General features: G+C 41.5%; 1 protein-coding gene across 1 annotated transcript in view; it reads left to right on the top strand.

Moving 5' to 3' along the window:
* The first annotated feature begins 4388 nt into the window (after positions 1-4388).
* The window catches only part of LOC104966279 (rap guanine nucleotide exchange factor 5-like), a 21306-nt gene continuing 14111 nt past the window's right edge, over positions 4389-11583 (top strand). The window contains exons 1-4 of the mRNA XM_010795462.1: positions 4389-4838; positions 8991-9130; positions 9403-9413; positions 9516-9923. Coding sequence (XP_010793764.1) covers positions 4659-4838; positions 8991-9130; positions 9403-9413; positions 9516-9923 — 739 coding nt within the window. The 5' untranslated portion in view covers positions 4389-4658. The remainder of the gene's footprint in view (positions 4839-8990; positions 9131-9402; positions 9414-9515; positions 9924-11583) is intronic.

Below are 11583 nucleotides of genomic sequence, written 5' to 3'. Positions count from 1 at the left end.
AGCACCGACTTTTTTGAAGGATGATTTTTTTTGAATAGTCTAATAAATATAAAATTATGGCCAGTGTTATCAGTTGCAAGTGTGTATTTGTTGTAATAATGACGAAAACATAATGCATTTCAATTTCACAGTAATTTTAATAAAAACGTAGCTCAAGCATTTATGCAACTTGATTTGAAGCATGTGTGTGTGAGGGGCAGCACCGCNGAGGTGGTCCCGTCGGTTAGTGCACGCGTCCCCGGTTTTGAAATTTACCAAGAGGAGGAGAGGACGTCAGTCGACACTAAAAGTCCCAGGAATGTAATAGGTTAAAGAGAACGCCCGTGATGAGCTGATTATAAGTAGCTGCGGACTGAAGTATACCAGTCTTCCTGAAAGAATTTACGCTAAGCTTCATTTTGTCCTGTCTTGTCTGTTGTTTCCTGTCTCTGAATACAGGACTTTCAATTTTATTGAACACAAAGTGTTTCTTAAGTAAAACAACAAGTATTATCAGCTAAATGTACTCGAAGTATCAAAAGTAGAAGTACAGTAGCCTATGCGGAATGGCTCTGTTCACAGTATTATATTACCATTGATATTATCCTGTCAATTCTATCAATTTGTCAATACGATGGCACTTTTTTAATATATTTTTTAAAATACTGGTAGGAAATACAGTACTATATGATTTCATTTATATCACATGTTTTTCAGTAAAAAGTGAGTAAATATACAATATTAACTCTGAAATTAAATTAAAATTAAAAAGGTGTACGTTAAAAAACAAATGAAGGCCCTTTCTTGAAGTCATAACTGAAATAATTGATGCAATTAACATGAAAATAGACATTAAAATATGATTTGAAGGCTGTTAATGTGTTTAATTTGAATTTTACATTTTTAAATGGCGTTGCCATGGCGACAGATCACTCGCCATCATTGTCGTAGTACGCGTAAAGTAATACAGACGGTTTAGAGCATGGTGGTTACTTTATTCAGGCTTGTACTCTCCATGTCATTTGGTCGTAGCATGACCAGTCGTGTCCACATCCGGTCTCATACATCCTGTTAGCTCTATCACAATAAAAGCATAACAGCTAACACCACATCTCCCTTTCTTAAGAAAACAGAACAGACTGTCACATTTATATACTGTGACTCAGAAAATGCAATATCAGGTGATAAACTGAAAACTCTGCAAGAACCTCAGAACTTCTTTCTGCACAATCACATAGCTATTGTGCTTTTTCGAGCGTCAAATCCTTGTCTAACTGCATCCTCTCAGCTAGACTGGTGTCCCTCAACCCCACTATGAGCCGGTCTCTTATTAACTCGTCGCGGAGTGCTCCGTATTTGCAGTTTTCTGCTAGGGCATACAATGCAGTAATGAAAGCGTCTACAGCCTCGTTTGGTTGCTGCACTCTCTGATTGAATCTTGCCCTCTCATATATCACGTTCTTTCTAGGCACAAAGTACGTTTCAAGTGTGGCTTTTACCGAAGTATACTGCTGTCTCTGTGCGTCGGATAAATCATGACCCCGTAGGATATCGTCTGCTTCATCCCCCATGCAGTAGATCAGCGTGTTCACCTGGTTAGCTTCTGTGCTAAGATGGAGGTTGCTGGCCAGTCTGAATCTCTCGAACCTGCGTATCCATCGCTCCCAGTCCTGAGGCTTTGCAAAGTCGAATGCTTCAGGTGGTTGGATGGTGAACGTTGCGCTCGGAGGAGCGTTAGCATTAGCCTGTAGCTGGGGAGGTTGTGGAGGCTGTGGAGGCAGCCGGTGTGGCTGCAGCTCGGCCGTCGTCTAACATCTCGCCGCTTGCAGACGTTAACTTTCCACAACTCTCTTTCCAACTTCAACCTAGCTCTTTACCGCTGCCCACGTTCTGACACCATTTCGTGGTAAGCGTAAAGTAATACAGACGGTTTAGAGCATGGTGGTTACTTTATTCAGGCTTGTGCTCTCCATGTCATTTGGTAGTAGCATGACCAGTTGTGACCACATCCGGTCTCATACATCCTGTTAGCTCTATCACAATAAAAGCATAACAGCTAACACCACAATGTTTGGCACAAGATGCATTGATGATACTGAGGTGATAGTGACATTTCCAAATGCATCAACAATTTACTGTTATGTAGATTTTGAATATACAAATATTCAGTGAATGGCAGAACATTACACCACGTGAAATAGGATAATTTGTTGGAATGCTAGTTTTTAGACTGCTTTAGTTTAATGCAGGCTATTCTATCAATAAATGCATGTCCTTGCCTCATATAAAAAGAGTCCAAATATATAGAAACCAGGTTAAAACCATATTTTATTTATTGTGTCGTAGATTAAATGTTCCTGATTTAAATCGGATAATAAGGAATTTGAATAATCTAAAAATGGCAGTTAGTGTGTTGTTGTGATACTTTTTACAGTGCGTCTTCTTAAAGTAGGGCTTATTACCTTTAAAAAAACACAGATGTTCCTGGAGGAGACAGCATGCTTATGTTTTAATACTCATGTGGTCCCTACAAATTAACTTCCAAGTCTGAAAGGAAGCTCATGTATCACTTTTCTGTTTTTGCCTAATTTAATTTGTGCTTTAGTAATGTAAAAGTGCAGAAAACAAGGATTCTAGTCATAATTCATACACATGTGGTGATGTCATTGTTTCTGGTGTTGAGTAACTTCTTTCATTTTTTGAGATTGTGCAGTTGTTGAATATATGTACTTGTCTGGATGGTATTTTGTAAAGTGTGTACTGCAACAGGCTCAGTAGAGTTTCATCAGTATTTCCCTCTATTGCCGTGCCACAGGCCTACAGTAACCAAGTCCCTGGTTAAAGATGGCTGTGTTAGAGCGAGCTTGCTAAAAAGTCTGACTGTAGGCATTCTCACTTTGCAATTCATTAAAGCTAGAGTTGTCTTCCTGGCGTTGTCTCACTAAGGAACAGAGAAGGAAAGAAGAAGGTTGTTTTTTAGAAATTCAAGGCCAACAATTTCCTTTCCATAGCATAGTGAAAAGGTATAGAATATCCTTCTTCCTGTATACAGTAAGATATAGGACAGTGGCTAGGTCTACAAGCTACAAATGTTCAAATCAATGATGTGGTAAAATGAATTTCATTTCTCAATGAAGTCAGTTTTGTATAACCAATAAGCTGAGGATTATTCTAAGCCTATTTTATTAGGCTGTTGAAGTAGCAAAGGATGAAGAGGCTTTATCCGTGCATTCTGAATATAGAGACCCCAGCTGTAGTGAATAATTGCCAAAAGATAATTTAGGGATTTCATTATTTAACTGAAATTATGAATGCAAATAGTGCATATGAGGGCAATGGACATTTCCCCAATCAGATAAGAGCAAAGTAGAATTATGGGTCTTAACCTCACATGAAAAAGACGCACCACCTAGAGATGAGGGACCTTTTCTCATTCTGCAGTTTGCTGTGTCAGCAGTTTAGACCAGCAGCACAATTGAAAGGCTTTGGAAGGACCCAGTCAAGCATCACACTGCTGTGCTGACAGAGGGGAAAAGATATAACGCTAACAGATAAAGTCTTCATAGGAAGGATTAATGTCCTTGCTTTACCTTCATCAATATGTGTAGGATCACGCTGGTGACAATCTTCATTTAATTAGTAAGTGTCTGACAAGTCGGTGATCTTTAATAAGAAGAGACGCTTTGTGCACAACGCAGATTAGATACAACAGTAAGGGGACAGCTCAACAAAGCTTTAGTATAGCATCACTAGGAATAAAAACTCCATTGGTACCACAAGGCTTTACTGTAGCTGTGTTATTCTGCTGAAATAGAGTTTCAATGAATTGGTTAGTTGGTCAGCTAAAGGAAACAGCAGCTACATGCTGTATTTGATTAGGGAATGAATACATTTTTCAAGAATAATTTGGTTCCACCTTTTTAAATGTGACATTTAACTGTGGTGGGTTGACCTAATTCATAAATTAGTCTGGGTTCGTATTTGTGGAAGAAATAAGCAGTGTAATACAATTTTTGTACTCCGGATTGGAAATGTTATTTCGATCTCTCTGTCTTTACACACAAACTGAAAGATTGACATTAAAGTTGACTTTGACATGCCTTGATATTTGGGAGCCTTTAATTGACGCTTTTTCTGACATTTTAAAGACTGAAAACAGAACAATAATGTATTGTTTTAGTGCTTGTGCCTGAGTGACCTAAAACCTCCTCACACGTCATACGTCTCCACCCTAACAAGTGTTTGACCTTCCAATGTATTCTCCCTCCCTGCCCAATCCTGAATCTACCCTCTCCCCTTTGCTTTCGTGAGATTGTGAAACTTCCTTTTTTGGGCTGTCCAGCTCACCAGATGTTTCCTGAGTCCACTGTGTTCATACCTCACTGCCCTCCCCAGCAGTGAAAAACAAGGGAAGGACAGAGAGAGGGGATCTGTCATTTAGTGAAGCCAAGCACAGAGAGATACCTGGATACCTTTTCTGTGTGTGCCTCTCAGCTACAGCGACCGGGATTGACTTTGCCTGCAATGACATTAGAACTCACCTGGGCAGCATACACAGAAACACAAATACACCATTTTTTTGGCTCTACACTCTACTCTTTTTCAGAGTAGTTAGAGCTCAGAGGCAGGAGCCCTACTGTTTTTTTCTCTGGTGTGCAGCCTGTAGTAGGTCGCCGGCGATGTCGTGGGACTGTGGCCTGAAGTACATGTTCTCCGCATCCCCTGCACTGCAGCCGGGCAGCATGTGTATCCTGCATGATAAGGAGGATCTGTCCCGACTGGAGATGGTCCAGAGACTGGCCAAGGATGGCTGCCGCTTCCTGCAGAACCACAGCAAGGGTCCGGAGAGGACAAGTGAGGTGAGATACACAACAATCCTGCTGCATTCAGAATGTACCTTTCTCATGTATAGCTATCTTTGGCTTTGTTACCGTGAGAAAAATCCGACAAACTGCTTATCTTCTTAGTCCTCTTCATGTCATTATTATTAACACTGAATTAGCATGCTTCATCCTTAAATATTCCGTGACATCATCCCTTTTTACTTAGTGTGGTGTTTATGCTGCTGCTCTGTGAGCATCCCAAGGATCGTTTCTCACACTCCCTGCAGTGTTCCATCCATCAAACCACTTTCAATTTGTTGTCTGTTTTTATTGGCCTCCATACATTCCTATAGTGTCTCTGCTTTCTCAGAAGATGTATGTTGTCATTAAGATTCTCTCCAGACTACAAAAATCCTTTATTCAAATGAATATACCAAAAAAAAGTCTCCAGTCTACTGCAATAAACTGTATATAGAATACTTCATTACAGAATATTGCATAGTAGATTGTGTTCATATGCATACAATTGACTTACCAGATGCACTGTATCCATTCAATTCAACATTGGCTTGGCCTTTCACAGTTGCAATGTCATTACAGACACTTTACATACTTTTAGAGTGCAAGTTGTCTCTTATCAGTATGGCAGCATCCTTGAAAACGTAAGTTCAGGTACTGAATGTTCAGTTCAGCCTGCACAGTTTTAAAAAAACATTACATCACCTGCCAGTTGGCTGCCTAGGACACTTGTGATTGGCTGACCTCAGGGTGGGCTCAGCTTCTCCCTTCCTGCCAGCTGTGTCTGTGTGCTGAACTGAGCAACAATGGCAGGAAAAGTTGACGCAAGTTGCCAGACCACCATGCCAAGACATTGTGTGGATTTAGGGTGGATTCCAGTACATTGGGTCTCTGACCTTTCTAAAAGGCTAGATCTTCTTATCAATGTTCTTATTGCATTATAGCAACCTTTTGTTTAGACTTACAGTAGGCACTGCCAATCTGCATATGATCAAATGCTAGTGCTACATAATAGAACAATCTGATTTACCTTTTTTGTTTTAGAAACATGTATTGTGCCAAGTTTTTCATACTGTGAATACAAAGCAGTACACCAATGACATGTGTGAGTCACTTATGTAATGTTAGTGGTAATGGCCAGATAAGCTGACTTTTAATACTTGACATCAAATAGAAATATTTAGATGATGTGAGAGTATATCCTGGTGTTTCTAGATTATAAAATGGTTTAAAGTAATCCAATGATGCTACAATGCATATACTGTAAAACATGTGACTCATATAAATATCTAAACCCAGACCTTAAAGAGCTTAGAAGTCAGTTAATCCCAGCTGGTGGAAAGAGGGATGCTTAATATACGGTAGACTGCACAACTGTTAAAATGTGTGAGAGATTCTGGCGCAGGAACATCATGATTGTTACGCTATGTCCTTAAATATGAAAAAAGAACATGCATCTATTCATTATTAATTTTGCTGCAAAATCCCGTTGGGTTTAAATGTTAAAGATACCAGTTTTGACTTTAGGAATCACTTGTTCTTTTCTCATATTAAATTTCCACTGTATTCAATTATTCAGGGGTAGTTACTGGAGTTGTGCGTGATCATCTGTTGCACACTTTTCTTACACCCAACATAACATTACTTTTCTTTGCTCTATCCATACAGTATGATTAGAACATACAGCTACTCTTCCATTCATGAAGCCTCAAAAAGCTTATGTTTACATATTTTACATAACATGGACATACAATTGTTTACAATATTTCATCAAAGCTAAACACAGGAATTTCTGCTACCGGTAATTATAATTGGAGATAGTGAAGTGCGTCTGCATCAAAGGCTCCTTTGAAAACAACGCTGATGTATGCATCTTTTGTCCTCCTCATATTCCCATTCTGTGTGATCCACGCTATTCCTTGAGTCAAATTTTGTACAAATCTGCGCCCTGTCTGAACTGGTGATTTCCAGTGCCGCAGCAGCATTGAGACGTGCAGACAGAAAGTTTCCCTCCAGCCAGCGGTATGCATCTGGAACCCTGAAAGAGACAAACCGTTTGGCGGGACATGACTTTGTGCAGAGGCCTGATAAGTAGTGTTTACTCTTCAGCTGACGGTGTCCATGTTGGGAGGACTTTGGTGGTGAATGTGATTCGAGGTCACCTCCAGGCTAATGTGAGAACGCTGTAGCCTGGCACTTTATCTCATTATAAGCATCCACTCTAGAAGCCTGATTATGTTTTTTTGCTGGGACACTGGTAACCACAAAGCCTAGAGCGGACTGAGCAGTGGCCTGCAGCGGAGGCCTGATCAATAATTCATTGTCAGGAAAGGTTTGTTTGCGGTTTGACCCGTAAACAGTACACTGAGACACTGCTGTTAATTATACTGTAGGAAATAATTCAGCTTGCTTTGATGTCGCACTTAGTCAGACAAACACAGCGGCCTTTGATGAAACTATAAGAACACACTGTGAACGTCACATTGTGATAAAGATAAAACCACCAATGTGTTTTCCAAAGAACCAGGAAGCTAATCAGCGCAGGCTTTCCTTTCTGGGAATGTTCTAGTTCTGTGATTTCGGTCATGCCCCTAACCTTATATCATACTGATCCTGTGACAGGACATTACCGCCTTTGGCAAGGATACACAGGATACTCCTATCAGTACATGAAAGTACTTTCACAAGTGCATCTCATATTAACATAACATTAATTGAATTGAATTCATAAGTTGTCACATTAGCAGACATTTAAACTTACATCATAAATCACAGCACTTAAAAAACTGCCGGCACATATTTACATAAATGGTTCTTCCTGAGGCTTTGAAAACCTCTCTTCTGTTTAAAGAGGCCACTGGGGGACTATAATATTAATGTTAAAAATTGGTCTACTCAGTGATGTACACAGTTAAGAAATGATAGTTGTTTGCGTGCATGTTTTGTCAATGAATTTGTCTGTGTATGTATTTATATATGCATGTCCACAGATCCCAGATAAGTGTTAATGTGCCGGGAAGTCATGCTTGGCTAAAGGGTCCTGTGTGCTTCTCTGCAAAAGGCAATTAGGGCAGAAAACTGCAACCACTTTCAGTCTGTCTACCCGGCTAATTGCATGAACAGAGGCTTGTGTTGCATTGACTGATGGCCAAAGAGAGTGGGGGTGAAGGGGGGGGTTAGCTGAGGAAGGATGCATGTGCGTGCACCATACAGTGAACTCCTCATTAAGACCAATATCTCTGATCCAGACCCTCGACTGTCAAGCAGCTACCAGCCATCTCTATACTTCAAAGATGTTGCAAAAACAATCTTTCTAATTGTGTGCTTAAAGAAAGTTATATTTAAACAAGTATGTTGAAATATTAGTCAAAGTCTAGGGTAACCAGTGTTGCTTCAACATATCAAACAAACATTATGATTAGGGGACATTGTGTGACTAACAGAGAAAGAAAGTAACAGTGTGAAACAGGGTGGCAACATGATGATGATGATGATGATGATGATAAATGTATCATTTATTGAACTGCATGGTGGTTCAAGACCAACTGTGTTGAAACTCACCTCTTAGCCTCAAACTATACGTGGATTAATGGATGAGTCGACTGACAGAAACATATTGACAACCATTTTCATGGTCAAATAATATTTTTTCCTTATTCATCATTATTTTCTAAACTAAACATTTTTGGTTATTTTGACTTTTGGTCAAATAAAACAACACGCTGAAAACATAACAGGCTATGTTATGTGCTCTCCATTTTCGTACGTTTCCAAGACTCAGCAATAATTAATTAATTAATTAATTGAAAACATTATCTGCAGATGAATCAATAATGAAAACAGTCGGTCGTTGCTGCCCTGCTCTAAACCAGTGTTACCAGAGTTTAACCCTTTGACAGCTGGACACAGATTGTCTCTGGACACCACCCATGATTTAATAGGCTTTTGGTATTTGTAATTAAAATGTGTGCGAGTCTTTTATGTAAATCCCTGAATGGGCTCCGCCGATAAGGATTGAATAATGATTTATGGAAATTCTCTTTCATTTACAGTGCAGGGCATTGACAGAGTATTATGATGGAAATCAGTGGTGATTTGTGTGAGTGGGAGAAAAACAGGGGAATCTCCTTGGTGATAACACACTCCCTCACCTCTTCTTTCTCTGACCAGCCCCAGAGTGACGAGGCAGTCCGCGTGTGTCTGAGGGAGAGGGGCCGCGATGTGCTGATTCTCCAGAGAATATCGTCAGAGCAGCCAACCCTCTCTGCATCGGCGAGGGGAGGGGGGAGAGAGGAGGCGAGGAACAGGAGGTAAGCCTCTCCAGTCCCCTCCCTCCCTCCCTCTCTCACTATCTGTTTCTCTCCCTCACCACTCTCCCTCTCATCAGTCTCTCTCTCCGTCTCTGTGGATCACACACTCACTCACACAGGCATGCTTACATCACAACTCCCAACACATAAATGACTACATTAAATCTGTATAAGTGAGCAGCATGGGACTGTGAGGCAGAGCTCCGCTGGCTGCCTCCCATTCAAAGTCATCCACAAGCTTTTCCAGCCGTGAACACACTGGGATACCTCAGAGTGTTTGAAGGTTCACACAGCACTGGACTCCGGGCTGTGGCAGCTGCAGGTGGATGGATGGATGGGTGAAAGGGGCACACAGCAGTAACCACTGCAACATTGCCTGTGTGAGGGCACCGGGACTCGGCAAGGATGGGATCTCGGCCACAGACCCCGAACCTGCGGCAGGAGGAGGGCAGGCTGCTGCACGCTGCCCTGGTTGAGCAGGAGGAGGACGAGGATGATGACGAGGAAGGTTCTGAGGAGAGCAGCAATGACAGCACCAGCCGGGCAGAGCCGCTGACAATGCCCACCTTTGACGTCCCCTACTTCCGATACATAGACGATGAGGGGACGGAGGGAGAGGAGGAATGGAGCAGCAGCCGCTCTCTGTCCTCCATCGACGAGGACTCTTCCACTGACTCTGTTGTGTCTGACAGGTTCGTGGTGGTCTCAGGGACCCCAGAGAAGATCCTGGAGCACTTGCTGAATGACCTGACACTAGAAGAAGACCAGGGGACATCCCAGGGCAAAGAGTCAGGTGAGCATGCAAGTCCTTTTTCTCATTATTGTTGTCCTTACTATGTTTCGTCACATTTCTTCTTGTTTTTTAGAGAGCAGAAATAAAAAAAGGAGTGGTTCAACAACTTTTTGATTATAATGTATCATTGTTAAATGTATGTGTTTCCCCAGGTCCAATGATATTTCTGTTTGTTAGACATATCGAAGAGAAAAGACATGCATGACTTTCCATTTCACTCTCTCCCCTCTTCATCCCTTTCTCTCGCAGAGGAGCTGGGACAGCAGCCCCCTCAGGGCAATAACAGTGGGTTAACCATGTGCTATCAGTCCCAGAATGGCAAGTTTAAGCCATTTAAAAGCCTATAACAGAGATAAACGTTGCTCATATCCTTTGAGTAATGCCGAATCAGACTGTCAAATGCAGTCGAGCCTCACAGCGGCGACAAATGAACACATTTCCTCTCATCCCAGCAGGTACATGATAATGTGACACTGTTGCCAAGGCAGAGGAGACTCAGCTGATTGAGCTGGAAAGATTGTCAGAGGAGAAATTATGATTTAGAGTCGCACCACAGTAGGACTAGCAGAGGGAAAAAACACTAAAGGGAAGGGAGAAACATGTCTGTTGGAGAAAAGGGGGAACGAGGAGGGAAGAAAAAGGAGATGAAGATTTTTTATTGAAAATGGTCACTGACGATCTCTTACCGAGATTGAGGCAGCCTAACCCAGTACCAGAGATCATTACTCATTCTGATGAGGAAGTGAATGAAATTGATCTAAATGTCCTCTGGGGAGAAGGGCCTGCAGCTGGAGAACGGTGCATTTTACATGCAAAGGAGATTTATGTTATATGTCGAATTGCATTTTTATAGCTATAATTCAGTCTTTTATACTGATATACAGTAGAGATGCAAAGACTTGCTCACTAATCAGTTATGCAATCGACAGAAAATCATTTTAACAAACTATTGTAGTTTTCATGCCAAAGAATTGCATCAAATGCCGTTTTCAGCCTCTCAAATATTGGGATATCCTGCTTTTCTTTGTTTTATATCGTATTAAAGTGGATATCTTCTGCTTTTGAACCGGCAGAACAAGACATTAAACACATTACATTCCGCTTTCAGAAACTAGGATGGACTTGAAACTACTTTGTAGACCAGTCGATTCATTTAGAAAATAATGGTTAGAGTATTTGATGATGAAAGTATTTGTTATATGCAGCCTTAATATAAAGTAAGACATGCAAGTAAATGAGCGGGCAGGGGGGTTAGAACTCCCTTTTTTAATGTAGTACGCATTTTCACTGTAAGCTTTGTGTCCAGCAGGTAGTGTGTAGTCGATGAATCATTCACCATTAGCTCACATTGCAGAAAGTGTATTCAAATGAAGAATCCATGGGGAGCTGCTGACCAGGGCAGGAAGCTGAGTGATATCCCAGGGTCAAAGAGCAGGAGACCTGAGGAGGAGAAGGAATGAACTGAGTCCCGAACAGCAATTGATCTGCACTCAGTGAGGTTTAATAGTCTGACTTCGTGCTGGCCTTGGCTCTTTCTCTCTCTTTCTCTCTCTCTCTGGTAACACTGAAGCTCTGTATGCTCTAGTGCAGGGGTCGGCAACCCCTGGCACGCGTGCCAGCATTGGCACGCGGGCGAGCGCGTAACCAGTGGCACACTAGA

The sequence above is a fragment of the Notothenia coriiceps genome, unplaced genomic scaffold, assembly GCF_000735185.1.
Source record: "Notothenia coriiceps isolate Sejong01 unplaced genomic scaffold, NC01 NC01_scaffold00037246, whole genome shotgun sequence".
NCBI lineage: Eukaryota > Metazoa > Chordata > Actinopteri > Perciformes > Nototheniidae > Notothenia > Notothenia coriiceps.
The sequence above is the reverse complement of the archived record's forward strand: the minus strand, read 5'-3'. Positions and strand labels throughout refer to the sequence as shown.